Here is a 25,810-nt window from a genome sequence, read left to right as displayed (position 1 = left end):
TGAAACCTAGCCAGCTGGAAGGGAGGGACGACGATTTATAATCGCGGTCGGTTAAAGTTTGCAAAACTTGTACGCTCCTTCGGGTGTGTAAGTATAATCTACTTTCGCACGGCATGTCGCTGGTATCAGACTTGTACGTGTAAGACCACCCAGGCGATGTCTATAATACTCTAGAGAGAAGAAGGCGAGGGGACTAGGGAAGGACGTGGCATACAAGGTATTACAATAACAGTGGCTGTTATTGAGCTCGCATAGTAGACTCGTATTACAATAGTATCGATCATGGTAAACGTCACAGTAGAACGGAAATCCATGTTTTAGGAGCAATTTCATTATGATATACAAAACCGTAATAACATAGGAAGGGAGAAACTTTCATCATGAGTCAAAGTTCAGTAATTTCCAGATGGAATAACTAACTCCGCGGTACATGAAGTTTTTATTTCTCTCGTCACATATATAATCGGGAAAGGTTCCCAATGATGTAATAAAAACTTTTCAATTTTTCCTGAGATCGTGGGGAGCATTTCTGCATTTTTGAAAATGTTTATTCTAGAAATTGCAATCACAATGGAAGCGGAAATAAAAATTAAATGTCACCGTTAGGATTTCTTTTTAATACCGCGATGCTTTTGATCATACTGGTTTATTAACAACCGGATAAGCGGTAGAAATTATATTTTACTTTGTGTAATATGTTCCGTCAATGCTGGTATCACTTTCGAGGCAATGCATGAACGTTACAACCGGTAAAAAAATGTTTTGCCGTTGCATTCGTGTATAATAAAAGCTCTCGTTAAACACTTGTTTATTATACATGCCACTGCATATCCGGGACAACTCTATTTACGTGCAAATAAACCGCGATTTGTTTAAGGAAACGTATTTTTTTGCATTTTCACAATATTGTCATGATAGGCTAATATTAGCTTTCTTGTTCTTACTGTTACTCTTTCGCATACATATACATACGCGCGCTTTTTTGCTCCAGCAAAACACGCACAAGCGATTGTAAATCTTCTGTAACGGTCATTGTAAGCATAATATTAATTATAGTTGATAATTGTACTTGCTTGCATGTTCTACTTAACAACTTTAGATGGAGCAAAATTAGGAGTTTACGTTATGGTTACTACAGTCGCTATTACAGATATAATGAGTGCTACAGGTTACGCGAGATACTTTCACGCTCGGAAAAATTAGATTGTGCTTGAGATACGACGCATACGGTGCAAATTATAAAATTATTACAATATAAAATTATTTTTTAATTGATTGTAAAGTTTTAATTAATAGCACGTGTATAGATGGTTGAAAAAAGAGAAATTTTTAATAGCATTCTCTCTCGATTAATTTGGAATCGACTCTTCTTAGCCTGAGAATTCGTCCGCAAGCTATAACATAGGTACAATATATGTAAGACGAAACTATTTGCGAGCTTGTACTTGTAGGGAAACTTCTGTTAGAGGAATTTTGAAGCACGGGTTATTAACGTTAAGAACGACTGTAAATCACAAAAAATACTTCTCATAATTTCTATTTGTTTTTACGCTAAAGAGAGAGAGGTCGAGCGCGCTTTAGTCGGAGTCATTTGCAGTTTCTATGTCAAGAATAATGGAAAATAATTAATTGTTGTTGCTGTGCGAAATTGTCTCTTCTCTAGATAAAGTTTTTAGCTTTACGCGCATAGGATTGTGTTCGTAATAACGGTACAAAAGTAGCATAAATTTAAAAAACTTTCGTGTGACGTTATATCTTTTTTGTAAAAGCTACTTTTGCGAAATTGTTTTTTAATGGATAATAATGGAAATTAAAAGAATATATTAAAAAAGATTTATTAGTTGCGGAACATATATTGTATAACGTACTATGTACCGCTCATACTATGTGCCGATAACTATGCTATCGGCTATGTGTCTACTTAATATATTATTATTTTGATCGATAATTGATTGTATCAAAGGTTCGGGATTAAACTTGGAAATTACGTTGCTATATAGTTTGCTATGCAACATTTGCAACTGAATATAATATAATAAAGTTACATATGCATATTGCAAATATTGATTAAGGAATTTAGCGCAACAGTATATAGTTAAATACATTTTTTAAAGAATTAAAAAAAAATCAATCTCTAAACTAGAAATAAATATTTGATTTCATAATTTCTTTTCTTCTTTCTATACACAATATATAAAATATTAATTTGTAATTTCATAAAATTTAATTTGTTATACATTATTATCTAATAATTTTCTTAAATTTTTTTGAAAAGTTAGTTAAATACTTTCGTGAAATTAACATTACATTTTTAATTTTAATATATATAAAATTCTGAAAAAAGTTGATACATGAATAGATTAAAAGATAAAGAAGAAGAGGGAGAGACGAAGAATTTTTTAATTTGTTATTATTTATAAAAATAAGATACTGTTTCTTTTTATCAAGAAAATTATAACTCGTTGATACGAGTATAATGCAATAGAAGTTGGGAGGATGCGCCTTCTCTCCCGTGAACGCGAAATAAATTAACAAGTGGTGAATGAGCGCGATAAATTATTTTGTGGTTATAAGACGGTTATTTCTGCACGAGCGACGTGAAGCCGCGATTAATCGTTGCCGGTCGAAATATTTCATAACTCCGTGTCTCAACGTTGCACATCGTGTCTGTAGACATACGTTATAGTTACGGAAGGAAGACGTCTCACGCATCAGTTATCCGCACGAAATAATCTTGTAACGGAGAAAAAAATTAATATATTAAAAATATTTTTATAGTTATATATATATTATTATTTATTTTTGTACAATTTTATACAATTTATTTCTTTTTTTTACTTTCTTTATTATCCATGGATTACTATCCATTACTTAAGATATTTTATCATTTTTTCTATATTTTTTTATTTGTTTGTACTGTTAGCTTTTATTTTATACTAAAAGAATTTGCTAAACATTTTTTATTGTGTTACGTTGATCAATATTAAATAATTCAATACTGACAAGTAGCGTGAAATTGTGGTACGTGTTGACATGACGTACTTATTGTTCCGTTCACGTACCAAGAGATTGCCTGACTATTAACGGCTGCACGCGCTAAATGCACCAAAGTGATGGACACTGATTTAATATGCGATTGACGGGGATCGAATGATTCAATGATAGTAAAGCGAAGCTTCGAAATTCCACGCGATGACGTTGCCTGCATTCAAATTCACCATGAAAATTGGATTAAAATCTAACTCTGCTATAAATATATATACATGTAAACTACTTTTGGCTGATAACTTATTGCCAGGACAATAGAATGTTAAGATAATATTAAAATATATATATTGCACAAATAATAAAAATATTATTATTTTAATAAATACAGGACTTAATAATTTTTTAACGGAAGTGTTTGCGATAAATGTTTGTATAATATAGCATGTAAATTTTGTTACGCGAGAAACTTTATTATGCTCATTTTATTTTTATTTTAAAGATAGTCTGTAAAATCAACTGTATTTTGTCACGACATTACGATGCACATGGCAATATTCTGTAGTTCATATCTTTCATGACTATATGATGAGATATAAAAATTTATAGATATTCTTTATATTGAGCAGGTTATTTATTATCTACAATACGGAATTTATTACGCTATTATATTATTTACATGCTATTACATCAAACAACGGTAAACAAATATCCCAAATCTATAAAATCAACTAAAATCAAAGTCCTCCTCTTGATCTTTAACTCTTTATATGGAGAGGTAAAGCCATAGCGGTGTAAGTCAAATTATTTTAAATATTGACTCGTGTGCATAAATGCAGTTTATATATTGTACAGATTGCATCTATGCACACGAGAAAATATTTAAAAAAATTTAACTTACACCACTGTTTTTACTCCTTATGTATAGAATCATATATTGCTCCCAGACATAGGATCTAATAAGTAATATACAATAAGCTATTGTTTATTAACGAAATATCTCTTACATCTTTTTTGATATATGAATAGTGAGCGCGAAATGTTGTTAACGAAAGAACATATATTATGAGTCGCGTTTAATTATAAAATCATACGGTTCAATATTAATATTCTCAATGTAACATCGATATTAAATTTTTTCGCATTTTTTTTATTTGCAAGCAGGAGCATACTCGAACAAAAAGCAACATTTGCTGTTGCTGATTGTGAGATATTTTTGTCATAAGGATCAAGCAAACCAAATATTACCATTTCTTATAAGAGGGAATTCTTTAAAATTTTATTTCTAGAGTACACGTAAATTTTATGTAGTTCCTTCTGCTGTCTCAAGTCACTAAGTTTTCTTTACGTGTTATGTATATCCGCTGAAAACCGCAGAATACCTCAGCGGAATCGAGATTCTTGATGCGACCCCAGGCACGAAACAAAATTCTACCGGTATCCAACAAACTGCAACGAGTAGCGCAAATGCATAGATATATTTTTCGTGTTACCAGTAAGGAGTCGTACTCTCCCCCTCCCACCTCTTTCTCTTTCTTTCTCTTTCGACACTGTTGAATACTGGATGCGCCTCGCACTAAATCCCATTGAGCACCGAATGCAATTTGTGCGACCTGATATTTAGGGCTTTCAGTCACAGGATTTCTTTTGAGCATAATACAGGCATGCGGAAAAGCCTATCTTACGTCTGCCGTATAGCTTCTACGGTATTGATAATATACACCTGACGTATCTTTTGTAATACATCCATATCTTTTCTCATCCATTTTCTCTTATCCATCTCTCTGGCACTCGCCTTCTTGCAGTTGCATCTCGCGCTTACACATATCTTGCGTCGCATACGTGTAAACGAACAACCGGAACGTAATAGCGCACCACGCTTTCCTTTAAAGTACCGCGTTTTATTACTGCAACGTCGGTCGTTTTAGATATTGCATCGACAGATATTGAATATATGCGTTAAAGCAGAAGAGAAAATTATGTAATTTATCATTATCTCAATATATTATGCAACGCAGATGGTTTAGCTTATTATTAATAATAAACCGATGGAGAGAGAGACAGAGAGAGATCAGTTAAGCGATATGCTATAAATTTTAAATTATTATAATTATCATTACGAGATATAGATGGAAGAGAAATATGCAGAATTATGATAGTATATTACAATTTATATGATACAATATAGTATGCATAAAAGTATCTATAATTTAATGTTTTTATTTTATAATTCCCCAACGATATTTTTTAAAACGTTGTGACATTTTATACAAGCACATGCATTTAAATTATGTTATTTGATGAAGTTAATTATAAGTAATCGCAGTTCAAAAAAACCCTCTCTTATCTCGATAAAACTCATAAAAATACTTCACAGAGAATCACCGAATCACAAGATACATCAGTCTGTCCGAGCCAAGTTCTTTGAAACTCGAGAACAGATTCTCGAAGGTACTTTCACTCTTATCTCCCAGTCTCCACGAGCTTGTATCGCATTGCTGATAACGTGCGCCAACGAGTTGATATCTCGAGAGGTCAAAGTTACGATGAGGGGAGACCGTGCCATGCTAAGATAAATATCTTTCGTTTCCCTTTCGAGTAGCTCATCGCACGGATTAATCATCTTTAATGATATTTATCTGGACACCCCTGCCTTTATCTAACATTTCCCAGAGAAAATTATTTTCTTCATATAAATATATATATATGATAAGTTAATAAACCAATGTGCATCAGAAGTCAATAGCTCTTCCAATGAAAGTTTTCATTATAAATAATTTAAATTGAATGATACATATATAGATCTTGGATTTCACACACATACGCACACATACGTTTTATCAATAAGCAATGGAATGGAAAAATCCTCGTATCACTTTAAATTTTGATCTAATTTTAATATGTATATTTTAGTTAATAATTTTACACGAGATAATATGTGATGATTGTGCAAGAATTTTACACATAATTTTTTACATTGCTATTAATAGAATATTTATAATTAAAATCTAATATTTAAAAAAATTTATATTTGAAAAAATTGCATTGAAATTTCATACTTTTGTATTATGCCATATCCATTTGAGATTTTTAATACATTGCACACCATTTTAATTTTTACAATAATATTAGAAAGAAATTTTTATTAAAATGTAACATTATTATATTGAAACTTATAATTTTTATATTGAAATTAACACAAATAAATTAGTTAATTTAAATTAATTTTAATATTAAAATTATAAATTTTGCAACAATTAATTTAAAATAGCAATGTAATTAATTCTTAAATTATTTATAACTTTTTTGTATATATTAAAGCAATATATTCTATTAATTATACCGCTCGTTTAATGACACTCGTAGTTTAACGAAATTCATGAGTGATGAAACCTATAGCGTTTCTCTGATCCGTCACGTCCGATCCGGATTTCTCGTCTGTACATACGTATATATCGCGTATACGGTTCGCTGATCATTATGATAATACACGAGGCAAATCTACTTCGCTACTAAACCGCGCCATCATTATTAACTCGCCGCTTCGGTACGCCTCGCGCCAAAATCAACACGCCATGCGATGCAAAATCGAGGACGCACATTCGTCCGTCCGTTAACTGCCGCTCTAGCTACCTCTACGCTCGGAGACATCATACGACAAACGTTGGGACGTGGCGATTTGTCATGCTGTACGTCCGTACGTACCGTGATCAGTGGTCGGGCATAGCCATCATCGGCGTGGCATCATCGCCAGAATAATTCAGGTATAATTGACCAGGTCGGCTAATAGCGACTGTTAATTAGTAGGGACTGCCTGGCACGACCATTGTACGGGTGATCGAGTATACGAGCATTCAGGACACGAATCCGTATGTACCGCAACAAACGCTGGTCATTGGTCCCTTTATCGCAGGAATCCTCAACGTTTTTCGATTCTTTCGATATTACTCGACACAAAATTAACCCGAGTTCCTGAAAAAAAAAAGAAAAAAAAAACGGAATTTTTGGTTAATAAATTTAATTTTATTTAAACGAAATTTTGTATTTTTTAACAAAAATTTATTTAACAGCACATTTAATAACAGTACATGCGTAAATTTCACTAATTCAAAAATTGATTACAATACATAGCAGACGAATAAAATGTTTTATATTATCTAATAATATGTATGTCTGTGAACTCATGATTAAAAAATAATTATTTTTTTATCGCGAGAACATCACGTTTTAATAAATTCTTTATTTTGAATGTTCGTATTCTAAAATCATTAAATCATTAACAAAAAATTTTGTATTTTAAAATAATTATATTCCTCAGATTTCAAATCTCCGTTAAAAGTGTACTTGTCTTACGTGTCTCTACTTAACGATCTCTCTGTACAATATGTAGGGCTATATAATATTCAACGTTTGAAGCTATAACGATCAGTAATAGATTCATTTCGATTTACATGACCCGGATAGCTTCGAGTGCAGTTAAGCGATTTTCAGCGGATCGTATTTCACTCGAAACGGATTCCGAATTAGAACTCAAAAGTTAAATGTAAAGTGAAGAGCGCAAAATGCTTGACGAATGCGTTTGTAATTATACCTACACCGTGAAAGTCAGTCTTTATCGCACTTGGCTTGAAACAAATCGCATGAAGCGAATGTAACGCAATTATAACAGCATTAAGGAAATATTAATTATACGAGAAAATTGCATTTGAAAGACTGTCAAAGCTCCAAAAAACCGTCTTAATGAAATACAGCGAAGCCAGCATTTAATCGCACTATTACTTAACTTTATTCCAACCCGTTTATGAAAAACGAACAAATTATAAGTTGAGAAATCCTGCTTTAGCGCCTACGCCCACATATGTATGTATACACGTCGATCTTATGCACATACATGCATGGGGACAGTCGCGAGCATATTAACGCGCAGATTGCGTACATGCGGACGCTCTATGGTAGCCCGAGGGAATGCTAGGTATCCACTCGCAAAATAGCCCTCTCGATAGCAACCCGTGCTTTTGCCTACTATAACGATGAGCATTACGGGAGAGAAAAATCACCGGATTAAAGTTGATACTTGAACGATGAGTATGTCTTTCGTTATTACACGGTAAATTATTTTAATCGGCGATTTAGTTTAACAAAGTATATAGGGCGTATATAATTTATAAATACCCACCGTATAAAATATTTATGATAATTTTTGTAGTTGAATCTGCGACTTGGATCTTATAATTTAACTTTTTGTGTGTAATTTTAATATTCTGAAAATTATGTTGGCGGTTTTCTTTCGTAAAATTCGTCCGAGTGTGTGTGTATGACTAACTAAAGGACTAACTTTCACGAGCTCGCATGCATATAATATACAAACGTATTCTCTCATTAAGCATATTACATCTTACATTTATGTAACGTATTAACGCAGCCGGCACACGTCAAAAAGCGACTGTTTAATCTGCGGTATGGTGGTAGTTAGGCGAGTTTACGACACTTGAGAGATTACGCCGCAATTCTGATATTGTGATACACTGACTATAATTATCACGAATGTGGTCGGCCTTTAATAGCAAACAATTGTTTAGTGTTTAGCCATTGCGAAATATCTCAATTTTTAGTGATAAATGAAGAATTAGAGGGGTAATTACGAGCTATTTTTATATCAAAGACTTATGATGCGATTATATTTCTATGACCTGCGAGAAAGATATGCAGGAGCACATTTTCGAATTAAATTGTGACATGCAATTGACACTTCTTTAATTTCCATATTGCGTTGCTCTAATACTGCAGCTTTTGACAACTTTGCGTTTTGTTTTTATTTAAATTGCTCAATGAAAGCATGAGGGAATAAGTGAAGCCTGTGCATTTTCATTTAATTTTGAATGATAAAATTTCATATTCCTTATAGAAAATTTCTTTTCTTTTTACATATATCACTAAATTATTTCCTCGCCCGTTACTCTTGACTTTCGGAAAGAACATTAATTAAACTTTTACTGACGTTAGAAAATAACTTGACGGAGAAAGTGTCGCGATATATTATTAAATATCTTAATCCAATTTCGCGGCGGCAACGTAAGAAGCAAATAATTTGTTTCACGTCAGCGTGATTGCCCTTAATTAATGCTAATTAAGAACAGACTTTGCATAGCGCTGAATGTGACATAATTAGACGGGAGGAGGCAGCGTTATAGTCGTAAGTGACATTAATACGTAACCAAGTTTTGAGATTACAGCTGAGAACAGCTGAACGTAACGTGAATTAATTAACATTATAATATATTCCAATTTAAATAAAATTGCAGATTTTAACGGAGATATTATGCATATTCCCCATCTTAACCCATTGCGTTAAAACCGCCGGTTACGGTAAAACTATCGCATGTGAGCGGGTCGTCATTAAAGCCGGTGTACCGAGTAATCATAATTTCACGGAAATCGATATTACGCCGGCGAGAATTACGTTGCCCGTAAAATACCGTCGAATGAGCAGGGCTTCGTTCGGAATATAAGAAGGAGCCAAGTGCACGCGGAATCACGTCGGAATTCAACTAGCATCTCAAGTGCTGTATAAATTAGCAATTAACGCGACTCGGACAATTCATATTTCTACGCGAATCGAAGAGAACGCGGCCAATTAAAAATTCATTACCGGTCCTTTCCCACGAAACCTCTTAGACTCTTATTGAGCGTCGCGCAGCTGTCGGCACAAAAGAATTCGACGAGGCTCGCTTCTCAGAGACGGTTGCGATGTACGCGCGGATTGCACCAAGAGGTCGACGTGCTCTGAAACGATCCTTGCCGGTAACGATCACGCGTCAGTTGCACGGAATTTATTCGTCGACGTCCGCGCGAATATACAATTTAATTAAAAGCGGCGCACTCAGCACGGAAACGATATTCTCTCGAATCGTATGCGGGCGAGAGCCGCCACAGTTTCGTTGAGATAAATCTTACTCTCGAGCATGGTGCACAAATCCCGTCTCCCCTGGCTCAGTTCCACCCTCCGCGTCTCAGACCTATACATACGTATAATAATCTCGCGCGACGAAAAATTTTCACCGTTTCCATGAGCATTTTCGTCACTTTTTACAAGAATACCGCATTTTCGTTTTACATTGCACTATCCATGTTGCCTTTTTCACTTCTCATGTGCCGTCAAATTTTCAACAATTTTAAAGCATCACGGAATTTTCTGTTAATGATAGCATTATTATTGTTCATTAAAGCAAAATGACAAAAAGTAAAGTCAACACGACGGATACGTATTCGTGATAACAATTAAGGCTCTTTGTGAATCCTAGATTAATATAACATACATATGTACATATCCTTGTTTATACATATATACGTATGATGTAGAGAAATACAGAGAGAAACGTAAATGCATCGCCTCTTCCTGTAACTAGTTTGCAACATTAATTAGCTTTTGACCACTGTCTTGCGGTCGTTAAACATTTGACGTATCGCAGTGTTCCGTAAAATTTGCAAAGTCGCACCCCACCGACTTGGGAAATGCGAACACATCGACATCTCCGTTTATCAGTGGCGTCGACTAGTCGTAAAAGTTAGCGAATCTGATAGCCAGTCAGCTTCGTAAAGCGTCTCCCGATTCGATTCCCGTAGCTTTTACGAGCGGACGACCCCCAGCACCGTTCCAATTCCGAATTCTCTCAACGATGACTTCCGAGATACGGGCAAGGAGAAATTATCGAAAAATCTTACTGCAAAATTTGATTGTTGATGTCGAAAAATATATCTGACAACAAATACTAACTAAGTGTAGAATATCAAAGTTTTATTAGGGTTGTGTGTTAGATCCATTTTCCGATGAGAAATATGTGTTCGGAACAAAATATTCTATAAAAATATAATATTTGAAAGTAAGAATTTAATTGTCGTTAATAAATTACACGTAATCGCCACTGTATATTCCTACCACAACATTTTCTTACAAAAAATAATAGTAGGTAAATTATAATGGTAATCACAAAATCAGGGAGTAGACTCACAGCTGTCACAGTCGTTAATCTGATTATTCGTATGATATTTTTCGCTGAATTGGAAGCTGCTTGGGACGTTATGGTTGCTCTTACTCTTTTTGTATGAGGCCATAGATCCTCCTATCTCTTGTTCATAGTCTTCCCCTTTATTCGAGGCAATTAATACATCCCGCTCGTCTCGTCCCAACTGTCGACTTTCACCGGCGTCGTATCGACTTTCCTCGTTTATCTCCGTCATGAAACTATAAACTATGGTCCCCACGGCAGCAGTGAAAATTCTATTTCCCGGTGGAAAACATGAGCGTCTTTAGCTGACGCTGCAGCGCGGTGATGTACTCATTGACGAATCGCATTCTCCGCATCTTTAGAATTAAAACCGACGTATCCCATAATCTACGATATCTCGGTGGAAATAATTCTTCTGAAGTTGCTCCGTAAAAGTTTCATATTTGATAAATTGCAAGACATTGATATATAAACGTAATCAAAAGCGTGCGCATCAAACCGAAAGTATGTGCGTCAAGTGCCTATAACGTACACGTAACACGTAATCTCAGCAAATCTTGGAACTCCTTTTCCAAAGTTATTACCTCCTCGCTAGCTCGTAAATATATTTCCCAATTTACTCGCTTGATATAAAGCGTCTCAGAATTGGCGGAAAGTGAACGCGTAACGTTATTCTTCGTGAAATTTGAAGCGCATTTTTGTCAACGAGAAGCGAACATTAGTTCTATCGGCAATCTCATACACATTTCTGTTAAAAGAGGTTGATTACATTTTTCACAGAGCATTACTATTTTCTGCTACAATTTTATATACATATTTTTCAATTTTCTTAATTTATACATAAATAGATAAAACGTTTCAAATAGCCATCTTCTTTCACGCAACCAATATAAATTGTGCAGTTTATCGTTATCTTGTTCAATGTAAACAGTTTATCGCAGAAAATTAAAATCACTGAATTTACTAATGAAGAATATTCTTGTGTGCTGGAGCTTTATATTAATTAATATCGAGTACTGCATTCACACCGTGTATTATAATTTCACATTGCCTTCGTCAGAATTAAATGACTGCATTGTAAATTATTTTACATTCTTTATTATTTACGACAAATAAACAGAATTCAGGAAACGGGAATTATAATCTATAAATGTACATTATTGGCAATGCAAAATTGTAAGTTATAAAACATCGTTATTGATTATCGATATGCATATTTGCTGTTGAGTTAACAGCGGCTATTATATTGTGTTATTTTTTATGAAAGCTATGTGTGCGAAAATTAAAATGTATTCACTCGTTATATACAACGACATACGAGAGTTTTCGGGAATGCGCGCAAAAACGACAGGATAATAAAATCAGGAAATAGCAATGTTTTTTTAACAGTTAGTGGTATCGAGCCATCAGAGCGATAAGCCATCTCGTTCCTCCATTAAATTCTACTCGTGCGAGTTACAAGAATTTATTTATACTATTTCAAGTATTGTTCGGTCGATTCGTTTTTGTTTAACAGCAATACGAACGATTATCGGTTTCAGTATGCGTCATCGCACCCAATATACCCAATGGTTTCACGCTATCCTGATATTTGTTATTGTTGCTGGGATTGCAATTCTATTCGAAATTAGCTGCGATTGCATTAATTCTCTAGCTTTTCGCATAGATACAATTTATATGCTCATAAAACATTACAAATATATTTTTGATAAATCTTTCAAGAACTTTACTTATGCACATTTTCTCCACTTTCTTCTATTCAAGAAAGGTTAATTTTATATTTAATTTAGATTAAAAATGTGCACGAAATGAGAATAATTTTATTACTTAATATAAACCACGAAAAACTTATTACTTATCTTCTTGTTTGTCTGTATCTATTTTTCAACGACCTGTTTCTGTGACAACAAGCGTAATTTCGTCGATCTTTGCGATCAGACCTAACGACCATCTAAGTGTTTCTCGATTTCTCCATTTCTCTCTAAAGCAATATTTGTTACTATGACCTTAAATGCCTGTTCTCTTGAGCTCGATATCGTTTAACGTTATTTTTCTCGATCGTTCGCATTTTGCGCAATGCAGCTTTTACATTGCACGAAATAAATGAATAAAAATCCTGACATTAATTTTTACATAAAAAAAATTATTTTTTTATTTACTAATTTGTTTTATACATTTTGTTTGACATAACAAAACTCGATTAGATTAACAAATACAGAAAAATTTATCTCAAAAATACGCTTGCAAAGTTTGACAATATAGCACATACCTATCTATATCCGGCAATTTTTGTTACATATATCCTTTATATCCATACTTATTCATTGACGGCGATATTGTGCAGTGTATTGATCTTTCAGCAAAGAGATTAATTTTTCCGGATATTGGACGGTCGAGCTGTGTCATCAACACAAAACATTCGATACATAGGTTACGCTCGGAAATAAAAAATGTTTTGCCCGAATACGATACCGCTGCTAACATCAGAAAATCAATTTCCAGTCCGGCTATCGTCAATAATTCATGGAATCGTGATTCAGCGGAATCCGAACTGCCATCTCACACGTATACCGCATACACGACCTTCGTACATCGAAGCTAAATTTCTTGTAATGCCTGAATTATGAATTCCGTCAACGTGTATAGAAGTTTGTGGCATATGAGCAGCAATGCGCCGTCGTCATAAATCATCGGCGTATACTGATGTAAACCGTAAAAACCTATAGCATGCAGAGTATCGGTCTATACTCTACCTCATTCGAATTACAAGCGCGCAGTTTATCACCGCGATTTCCTATTTTGCCGGCGCAAGTAATATGGGCATAATATCTCACAAGTGTAATATATTTTGTCTGACTACAATATATTTCCCGGTAGAACATCAAACTTTGTGAAGTGAAGGCTGAGACCGCTTGATGGCGGAGCCAAATGAGAGATGAGAGCGTTGCAATGTGTGTATGTATCATATCGACATATCAGTTGAATTTCGTTGCCTTCACGCGGCGGGAAATTCTTTAAACATCACACATTGCTCTACGCTACGGTGTTATATAAACACACGAATAAATACATCCTGGCAATATTTACGTACAATTTGCGCATTTTATTTAATTTTTGGATCGAAGCGCGCATTTGTGCAAGTCATTGAAATGTGTACGTAACAAATGTCTGCAATGCTGTAAAACGTTATCGCTCGTAGCACGCATTAACACGAGAGTTAAATCGAGCGAAGCATATGCGACATTGCAGTTATTGTCGTTATTTTTAGCTTCGTATAAACATATATGCCAACGTGCTGAATAGCGCAATAATTTTTGTGAACTCAATAAAACTCGACTTGTATTGCACAATATTGTAAAATTAAATTATTCCATATATAAATATACTATATTATTGCATTTCTACCAAAGATTCTAATTTAACTTTTTATCTATTGAAAAAAATTGATTTTTTAATTATTTCACAAAATAGTTTAGTAATTTATTATTTTTATTTTATTTATTGTTTTGTCTTATATTTTTAATTAATTAAATCAATTTGGAAACAAATTAATTAATTAATTAATCTCGTTAAGATAAGAAGTGCCATGGATTGAAATTGTCTCCCGTTATCTTATTTAAAACTTCTTCAGAAATTCAGTGAAATACGTGTAATTTAGATCAAAACGACATGTTATAAAGTGTCTCTCTTAAAAATGGGACTTTTTTGTATGAGACTGACGCGGTATAAAAGTGCTGTAAGTGGAACTGCAATCGTAACATATCTCTCGAAAGTTATTTTGCGGTAAGAATAAAAACTTAAATGACGGCAAACACGAGACAGATATTACACACACACACACACACACACACACACACACACACACACACACACACACACACACACACACACACACACACACACACACACACACACACACACACACACACACACACACACAGCGGCGTTTTCTTTTAAAGTCCTTCAGTCGAATTAATGACAGAAGTTTGCCGGAAGTAATAACGGTACCACTGGTACTTTATTTAGTCTTGATATCGAGCATCTATTGGAGGTTCCATGGACCTCGATGCCATCGAAATAAGAGTAATGCTGTATATTATAGTCGGACATCCGAGCTTTATTGAGTTCTCGAGCACTTGAAAACATTCAGAATAAGTAGATAATTTATGATAAACCAATGTTATATCGGGACTTAGCTTACGATTTAATCGCATGTGTATATATATATATATATATATATATGTATATGTATGTATGTATGTATATATATGCAGGTATATATATGCATATTTCTACGAAAAATATTACATGTTATTTTACACGAGCACATATTTAATTTTGATTAATTAATCGTCTGTTAGCCGTTAATTCCATGTTCATCCATAATTATAAACGATATCTGCTCTGCCGGAGAGTAATATAATACCATAAATGTTACATGAAAGTAGATAATTGATACGTTGCGTTGGTGAAGTGTACTTCGGGCAAATGTTTAATACTAAACTGCATTAAATATTAAACTGTACTAGAGTTCACTAGAATTATTTCAATATAATGTTTTAGTACATATATAAATTGATGATTATATTATTTTTTGAGAGAGAAGATTGATGACTCAAGATATAATTATTCTACAGATTTTATCTCATTAATATAAATTTAAATTTGATAATTTAATTAGCTGCAAATCTATGCTTGGGCATATGTGTCTATTAATACATCTTCTCTTTTTTTCTATCTTATCTCTTTCTATCGAAGCAGAATTTATTAACATTTTTAAAGCATTATAAATAGTAACGTATCTATAGCGTTATTAAAAGACGATAATGTCTTTTTTTCGCGTTGCCCGATTTGGTAATGTTGAATATTTTCTACGTTTGCTACCCTTGAACGAGCGATCCGGATGAAAGGGTCGTTAGCTCGCGTTGGCACGGAAGAGGCTAGACAGGAATCTTATCTACGGATGCTGGGCACCGATCCAGTCTTTCGTCTAGACGAGGGGTCGACCCTAATATATATGGTTCGATAAAGTTTTCTTTACTTCTACAAACTTATTCAATATTCGTCAGCAAATTTTCGTTTCATTAAAAACTATAGAGTACTTACTACGAAGATTTATTTTTGATAATGTCAATGATTGATATAAAACGCGTTTAAAAATTAAATAATTGGGTAAAATGCGATAAGAAATAATAGTGTGCTAAACACATAACGAATTCTGTATCTTCAATAGACAATAGTTTGCTAACTTAATTCTTCTTTAATGACTTTGGTTTCTGAATACTTATTCGTTGACTTTTGAATACTGAACGATCCACAAAGAAACAAAATACAAGCAGATGTGACGTATCATCACGCTACGATCTGACATTTCTATTATTTTATGTTTTTACAAAATATTTTTGTTTGTAATAAAACAATTTTGTTTTCACATTGCTAGTAGTTGATGCGGTTTTCATTTTAACAAAATGATTAATTTGATCAAGATAAATATTGAACTAAATCCTTCATATGTGATTTTTGCTGGCTCTCTACAACGTTCGACAACATGTTAAATGGGGTGTATATTTTATATTGATGAACATTAATTGCACACAATTAAATGATATTTATGCATGTATATCGAGAACAACAGGTGTCGCGCCTATACGTTTTGTGCGACAAATTATTGAGAATAATGAATTACCTTGTCGGGGGGGGGGGATGCGCACATTTTGTCACATGTCGAACATGCTATGATATCAAAATCTAAAGTTCAAAAACAAGTAATATATTATTATAAAGCATCCGAATCCGGAAGATTGATTGAACGATGAAGATAAATCTCGTACTCTTCTAATATAGGTACGTAAAGAAAGTCATTTCATGAACATTCTCTGCTAAAGCTTCTTTTCAAAATAGCTTCTCTTTACGTACGCAGATACTAATACAAAGGAGATCCAAATTTTGCAATGGCAAAACTTTGGTCTATCTCCGTCCCTGTTCATCGTTCTATCGGTACTTTGATAGGGCAAAAGGGGAACGGAAGGTAGAGGCGGTTCGGAATTAAACTTTCGCGTGAAGACAATGGAGACCTATCTTGGTACACACGTTGAAAGAGACTAGCAGGAGCAATTCTCCGGCAATATCTGTAGCAAAGGAGACAGAAAATAGGAAAGGTGTGGAAGAGATCGAATAACGTCAATGTTACATCTGTTACTCTTGATTTTCTTCCATTTCCTATAAAGGATATTTTGGCGATAAACATATTTTACGAATGGAAAACCATTCTTTGTTGAAGACTAATTATTTATTAAATTTGAATTATACGACCGCATAATTTTTGATTGTTTTAGAGTTTTAAAAAAGTTTCTATGTTTTTTTTATAACCATACTTTAAACATAGTATTAAAATAAATTTTATATGGAATGTGAGTTGAAGAATACAGCTTTTATCATCTATTTTTTCTTCTGAGATCCTCAGTTAGCCATAAGCTTTTTAGATTCAATTATTAATTATTCTGAAAAAAAAAACTACGGATGAGAGACTCGATATTTCCGTTGAAGAGAATAATCGGCTATAAATTTGTCAAAGAGAAAATATTTCTAGACAATGTAAAAGTGGGACACCCTCCATGATCGATTAAAAGAGTATACACGTATAAGAGAAAGCAGTTGTAAAAGGATAAAAATAATTTAACGTTCCCTTCTTTTATTGCGTTTGAATAAAGAAAATGAGAAACGTTGTGTAAGAAATGTTTGCACGTAGGAACTGTGTCCCTCACCTAATAACGGATTCAATTACGAAGGTCTGTATAGCACTCGAGGTTACCATGATGTACGGCGCGATGTAAAATTTAAAACTGACGCGTACCAAAACTCCTAACCGCCTCATGACTTGTGGTTTCCGTTTCGGCGTTATGGTGGCCATACTAACCGGTTTCGGTCGGAAACGGGACATCTCGTTCTCTCCAGGGAAATGTCTAAAAACGACCTGACGTCGCTCGCCTGCCCGCCTTTTCCTCCGCGTATATATCCGGTGCCCAAACGTTTTCCTACGAAGCTCGCCTTCCGCCCCATGTTAAAAATGCATCTCTGCCTGTATCCATATAATCTTGACTCATTTAACATAATTCATGAGAGAGAAACGCTCTTCCATATTTTTTACTCTTTACTCTTTACTCTTTACTCTTTTACCTTATCTTGCAACATTAACGTTGCAAAAATAGAAGAAAGTAGGCGATGATTTTCAAATAATTAAAATAAACCTTTTATTATTTTGCATTTATATACATAATGGTGTAACAACAAAAAGCAATACGTTAAATATCGTAGATAGTATTAGCCTTATACGTCGGGTCTGTGATCAGTGCCGAGGGGATGTATAACGTGAAATTCGCTTAAAAATTGTATGAGAATGAAAGCAAAGTAAATTGAATATAAAAGACCGCCATAAGAGCGACGTACGGTAGCTCCCGTGATGTTTAGGTAAATTATTGTGGCCACTAGTGAGCACAGGAGAAAAGCTAGGCAACCGGGTGCCATATCGCTGATCCTGATCTTCGTCTGTTGTTCAGGATCAGTGGCGGCGGCGATGCCATAAGTCAGCCCAAGTCCCAGTAGGGTGTTAAACATTGGCCCGCCGAAGCAGGCTGCATATCCCATGCGTGGAAATCCCCGTCTGGCGATAGCGACGTTCGATATGAGATCTGACCAATGAATTAGCTTATATAAATATTTCAATGTAAACACAAAATTTACATTATATTATTACGTTATATTATTAACAAACCAAACGAAGCATTAACTTGAAGCTTTAAAGAGATATAATTATCGAAAAATGTCGTAATGTCACGATTATTGCGGTTTATGTTATATCGTTTTTTTCGTCGCATTTGGAAAGTCAATTTAAGAAAGTACGATCTTGTTGACTGTATATTTTCGGTTACCGCATACACTATCTTCAACTACTTTACCTTAATCAAAACATTTCTCACACGGCTTACCTCCGATGCTGTTTCCCCACGCAAGAAATGTGATGCCCAACATAGCGTCAGATATACTGCATGCGTATCCTATGCATTGGAGTACCGCCATGACCTCACCGGCCACCAGATAAACCGTCAACATAGCAGCTAGAAATCCCAAAAATGCAAAGACCTGGAATATTGTTAATGTTGCGTGTTTGCTTATTGATAAACTGCTGAATATGGTTTTTCTCATATCCTTGAATGTCGCAAACACTTAAGAAACTCCGACCATCCGCACAAGGCGGAGGAGGAAAGAAAAGTACTCACATTATGGAACTTTGGTACACGATCCACGTGCGTCGTTAGAAATACAATTACACCAATTACGGTACCGGCAACGAGGAATATCGGCGTCACCGGCAAATTGCCAAAAGTCGTTTGCCAAACTGCAATAAAATAGTTAAAATGAAATTGAAGTTGAATGCGGTACCGACCGTTATGCCGTCAAGTGTCGATACGACAATTATGTGTTATTGACTGCTTGTCTGAATTTAGCATCTACCATTGTTTTGCAATGAAGGACGTTATGGAGAATATTTCTGTTATATCATGGAAAATTATTCACGAAAAAAGAATGCGCGGAAGAAATATTAAAAAGTAATAAGCCGCAGTCTTTAATATTTAAACAAAAATTAATTCTGGCTATATTTTTTATTTTCTATTTTGAATAACTTTTTAAGAAATATATATAACTGTTAAGTTAAAACTTTTTTAAGTCTGCGTCAGATTAAATAATGGATAAACTTATCTCGAATAGCTTGTTATTGAAATACGCGATTTAAAATAATTGAATATATCGTTATAAGCAGTATGGATAAATAAAACTAACCATTTAATAAAAATAGTGCTATCGTAGGCGTCACGCATAACTGGAAGCAATTTAATAGCTTTGACCAGCCTTGTTTTTCGACGGTAGGATTTACAACCGGTATAAACAGCTGCAGTAGTAACATGGCGGGTGAACGTACAATCAAAACGATCTTAAACAATTTATTTGATTTCTTCCAATCTTCTTCGCTGATCGGATTGACATCGTACAAAAATTCTCTAAAAAAACCTTTCGGACGGTCGGAAACGTACTCACTAATTTCCGGGCTTAGCTGGACGGATTCACCCCGTAGCTTGGCTCTCTGTAATTCCGTGGCAATTGCGATATCTGCCTCATACAAACGTATATAAGTATATAGTAATATTGGAAGTAAGTCATATATAAAAATTTTAAAACAAGAGTAAACTAAATTTACAATATTATATATTTAAGGACTTCGATTTTAAATATCAAAAATAGAATAAATATTAGATATTTATTCCACTTTCGTATATTAAAAATATTTATTGTACGTATTTAATTGCAAATATGAACTAAACGTGCCAACATCTGTGATTAAAGCGATTATTAAATAACTGAGACGAATTATATATTACGAGTTCGCATACGAGCGAAAACACAATATTTCCGCATAACGAAAAAACGCATCGTTCCGGAAAAAAATTTGATTTATTGAAAAATTCAAAAGAGCCAAAGACAAGGATATGTGCGATGAGTCGTAAAAACGACGCTTGGTACCTAGCTTGGCATGTAAGCCAAAAGGTCGGCTTCTACCGGGAATCTTGGGAATGGCGCCTGTGTCTCTGTTCACCAAGTAAGTATGCAGGACGTCTGGATCGGGCACACTTGGGATCCTGGCTGAAAGTACATAAGAATGTTCTCAGGAAAGGAGATCGATACTTAGTATGGTGAAAATTTTCTGTTAGCGATAAGGAAGGAGCTAGTCATCTTTTTCACATCGCAGCGAATTCATGGGTTATGAAAAGAGATATTTCTCGTTTTAGAATAGAAATAGTTCTCGAAAGCACACTGATCATAAAATTTCGGGCATAGAGATATCTCGGGAATATATCTATCCGCGTGAATTAGACTCTCGCAGAGAGACGAGTATAATTTTATTTACATTTGTGAGAAACATTGTTAATCTAAACTTATGTACTTTTTGAAAGTTATGAGTGTTTTCGAAGTTCTACAACTGTCATTGTTTGAGATAAATATTAAAAGTCTCTTGCGTGAATCGAAGAATCCACAACGTACTTTTCAGAGTTTCCTCTCTGGTGTCATACACCTGCATTATCACGACCGCCACAATGAACAGTATGTAGACCAGAATAAAGCCTGCAATTAAAATTTATCAGCATTAAAAAGCGCTAATGTCGCTTGGCTCGCAGAGTTATTTCTCTCACACATACCGCTGGGATAATGAATGGTCCACATAATATTACGCAAAAAAACGTGATATCCGCCTTTTTCTTAATTGAAGAAAAAAGATCTTAATTACCCCTTTCTTTTTAATATACGAACAGAAAAGAAATAATGCCGGTGCTGGAATCCATTTTAAGAATTCTTATAATGAAGCAAATAATAAATAGATACACATACTTGAATACTTTTGCTGTTAAATAAAAATAAATGAAACTAAGAAATGATTTAATACAATTTAAATGTATAAAGCCTGGAATGTGGAAAGCGATGGCCTGGAAAAGTTTGAGATACACCGATTCAGATAAATAAAAATTGAATTTCTGTCTGTTTGTCTATTTACTATCGCGGCACGCGGTATGAAAAAATGAATCCTGATATTCAATGGCTTTATACGTGACTTAATAATAGCCTCCGTTCTGTGCCGCTTTGTTCGGGCGCAAGATTATTTCCATGGATTTTATCCATTGCAACAATAATCCCTGTTTTCTCGGTGAAACGAATTCCTTGCCGTGGAATCCCGCAAAAATTCATCGACAGTCATATTGCAAGCCCCACCAGGCAGATGGTGGAGAGAGAGACTGCGGCGTAGCTTAATTAAATTCGTCGAAGAATTATCGTTATTTCAGAATGAAACCACTTATGGCTTCCCGCAGATAAACTTTTCCGCTCATGACGTAACCGATTCGGTGTGCGAAATATTAATAAATTTTGCCAAATATTCTATAATTCCGATGCTTACTGTAGCAAAATTAATATCACAGTTTAATCACTTTGCTTAGCATTTAATTATGCAGTTTAGTATTTAATATAATGTTTAATAATATAGTATATAATATTATAATGCATGCATAATTTTTCAGTCATCTGTCAATAGTTTGCAGATATCAGCTTAAGTAGGGTTTATGGAAGTTATTACCCAACATGAGTTAATCATCTGTTCAATTGACATAGGACAGAACAGTCGAGATTATATATTTATTCTATTTGGGTATTATATATTGGGTATTGTTGGGTATTGGGTATTGTTTAAATAATTGGCACTAGCATATTCGAGTACGAATAATAATTAATCGTATTTCTCCATATCTTCTCTTATACATATAAGAAAATAATCGATAACATTTGATAATGGTATGAACACAGAAAGCTATTGCAATCTTTCTTTTAATATCTTTTTCACAATTATTTTTCTTCAATGATTGTGCTTGTTACAATTTTTTGTCAATTTGTAAATTAATGGTTATAAAAATCGATAAAATTAACGAAAAAAAAAGAAATAATTTACGCTTATTTTTAATCTATTCATGAATGTGTATGTATGATAATCGATTAGTATCTAAATGACAAATACAGAATGTAGCATATATTGCGACGGGGGAGAAAGAGTCGACCAATACTAGCTTATCGAATTTAAATAAAGATAGTATAGACGTACTTATAGCCTCCCAGAGGTAAACCATCTCGTCCCACACTACGTAGCTTATCCAGCATACGGAAACGATATAAAAACAGGCGTCCCTCGCGAGGGATCTGAGCGAAACTTTAAAAGACTTAGTTATCGCGACGGAACCGGCAATCATCGAGGTCACGAAGACACCTGCGCCGATTAATTCGGTGAACATTATTATCGCTTCGTCGCCTCTCGACACGAGGGACGTGAAGATGTCAGGCGCGCCGTTTCCGAATGCCAATATCGTCACTCCTGCTATGCTATCCGATAGATGCATTACACTGGCTATTACTGCCAATGCTGGGCAAAAACTGGAATGAAAACGTCGTAATGAATCATTTATGGGAACTATTTATGTCTAAAGTATTTTAGTATTTATGCCGTAATTCATTAATAGATCGACAAAAGAACCAAAAATGGTCTTGAAAACTTAAAATATTGTAGATTTTTTATTTAAACATTTAAATGAACCTTTCTTACTTTCGGAATTATAACGTATATTTTTTTTATAATTTTTTTTTATAGTGTATGGTTTATCGGTTTGTTTAATTTTATGCTACATATACGTGCATAATAAATGTCATTATACATATATCATTTATATAGCTTATAAATTAGGAAAAAAGATCAAAATTCTTTTTTCTCTACTTATTAAACTTTATTAACGTTTTATTAAATTTATTATATATATATATATATATATAATTCGCTTTTTTTGTTATATTCTTTTTCCATATTTTTTTGAATTATTTTGCCGTATATAACTCATTCAACTTATTACAAAATAATATTTCGGTCATAACATCAAAATGTGTATATATAAACAGCGATTTCTATGTTTAGTATAATGATGATTATATGTATAACGACTCTAGTAATGGAACTCTAGTAAGATATGTGAAGCAGTTGACTTGGAAAGAAAGCGACTTTTGAATAACGCTCGTTTGAGATGCACATATTCAACTAACCTCGTATACATTTAGCATTCGCTATTTTACCGCACGCAGAGAGTATGTTATTTACAAGAAAGTAAATTTACCCTCTTAACTGAGTTTTAACTATTATACTGGTTACACATCAAAGCTGAACTCCAACACAAACTTGGTAACATAAATACCGTCATATTTTTTACCATTAAACACAGCAAAATAAATTCGAGGAAAGCTTTAGCGATCTTTAAAGATTTCAGGGATTTGGAAGATGATTGCCAACGTATAAAAGCAAAAGCGATCGAATATATATATATGTTTTGCAATTTAGTACATCGCGTTATAAATTCATATTATGTAGTTAGCATTTTATATTACGCAATGCATGTTAATCTTGAACAACATATTATGATGATAAATTCTTGTAACTTCATATAATTTAACGAATTAAAAAATATATCAAAATAATATCGATTTATTGGAATACAGATATATATATTAAATATTTTCGGGATTCCGCGAAACTGTTGTTGGATGCGCCTCTTACAAACATGGCAACCTGCCATTTTTCCCTGATATTTGTATAACTCGAAAGAATACAGAAACCTTCGCTTATCACGTTGAAAGAAACCGCTCCATAGAACGTAGACGGTTGAAATACGGGGAAGCATGAATCTTTCGGTTATTGGCTTGGTTAGTTGCCAGAAGTCAAAATTCGTTTTGTAGTTATGTAATCATCTATATTTTGTAGATGGTAACACGTTTTTTCGGTACTAAGAAAAGGCGCAGTTCCATTGTTACTTGCGCTTACGTGTTCTCATAATTTGCATTTATAATTGAGCATTATCAAAAATAATAATTTTACAAATATATTTTATATTTATTTATCACTTTGCTTAATTTATTTTATTTTTTACATAAATGCATCGCGATAAATAATATACGCAAAATTTCATCGAAAATTATACTTTCTGCCAATCAATAATCTACAAATATATCCGATGACGAGTACCAGCGTAAGTCAACTTACAAATTATCCGCTGTGGTCCCCAAAATTAAGAATAAATAGAGTAGCCAGAAAAGTACGAGGGCCAAGCCGCCAGCAAACAGCGCCATGTCTTCAGATCTGAAGTAGCAGAATAACAGTACTGTATACTGAATCACCGAGTCTGAATAGCAGTCTTCGGTGTTCCTCACCCACTCGCAACGTTCCGCGGCGGAAACTTGCCAAACGTACGAGCAATCATCCTGAAAAAAAGATTCGACGAGGAGCTCGACGAGAACGCAAACTGGAAGAGACGTCGATAACAATTCACCTCCCGTATGGGCAGATGCCCGTGTCTTAAAAAAGAGCTCGATATTTGCGACCTCATGTTCGAAGAGCATAAAAGCGCAACGAAGCGATACGTAACCTATATTTTGTGTATTTGCCTTTCACGGATCCGCTCGATCGTTGCCTATTCAAGCAGAAGCGAGCGAAACTTCAAGCGATATAGACAGAAAGCTGTCACATACGTATACGTAGCGCAGTTCAAAACGTAAATTCAATATGAAGCACACATAAAGAGAATTCATAACAATGACACACACACGCGAAATAGAACAGTCGGTGTACTCATCAATGCAAGGAAATTTAATGAACGTTACAATATAATGTAAGACATTATTAATCTAAGACACTGGTCCTTCTGATTTCGTTTGTAAAGCAACATAAAAGACAATATTAAGTACAAGCCCCAATTAAATTATTCAAATCTGATATAATTCCAAAAACATTTGCAAATTAATCTTCAATTGCAATTAGATAGAAATGTCAGCGATGCAACATGTCTTTCTTCGTGAAAAAAATGTCATACAATCGTCAGTTTCTCTTGACAACAGGAGAGCGCATTCAAGAATGCCATGTCGCTACTCGACGACGACGTGAGAGTGAATGGGTATACTCAACTCATCCGCACTCATCTGTGATAGCAACGAGAGCCTCATTAGATACAGAGCATCCGTTTTGTCATTTCGTCCCATTTCTGCCCACAATGAAAAAAAGAAACGTTGTGTAACGAGCACGGAAGGAAACCTCTCCGCAAAACGGATACGCTGTCATTCAGCGCGCGATATTATATCGACACTTATTCGATATTATTGTCAGTTTACGGATAATGAAAATTCAATGACGTGTC

At 34.2% G+C, this 25,810-nt stretch overlaps 1 protein-coding gene and 1 long non-coding RNA gene across 3 annotated transcripts in view; one reads left to right on the top strand and one right to left on the bottom strand.

The window, feature by feature from the left end:
• Positions 1-25,810, top strand: part of LOC143905202 (uncharacterized) — a 202,504-nt gene that overhangs the window by 8,132 nt on the left and 168,562 nt on the right. The window lies entirely within an intron of this gene.
• Positions 18,316-24,749, bottom strand: LOC143905232 (mitochondrial sodium/calcium exchanger protein). Its single transcript, XM_077420499.1, has 8 exons — positions 24,664-24,749; positions 22,690-23,015; positions 21,087-21,167; positions 20,568-20,687; positions 19,830-20,156; positions 19,268-19,386; positions 18,977-19,130; positions 18,316-18,679 (listed from the first exon to the last, which is right to left on the bottom strand). Exons 1-8 carry the CDS (start codon positions 24,747-24,749, stop codon positions 18,318-18,320), a joined length of 1,575 nt encoding a protein of 524 aa, XP_077276625.1. The 3' UTR covers positions 18,316-18,317.

The sequence above is a fragment of the Temnothorax americanus genome, unplaced genomic scaffold (assembly GCF_048541705.1).
Source record: "Temnothorax americanus isolate GAGA-0224 unplaced genomic scaffold, ASM4854170v1 Scaffold6, whole genome shotgun sequence".
In the NCBI taxonomy this organism is placed as follows: Eukaryota; Metazoa; Arthropoda; class Insecta; order Hymenoptera; family Formicidae; genus Temnothorax; species Temnothorax americanus.
Note: the sequence above shows the minus strand (reverse complement) of the source record. Positions and strands in the feature narration are given on the sequence as shown.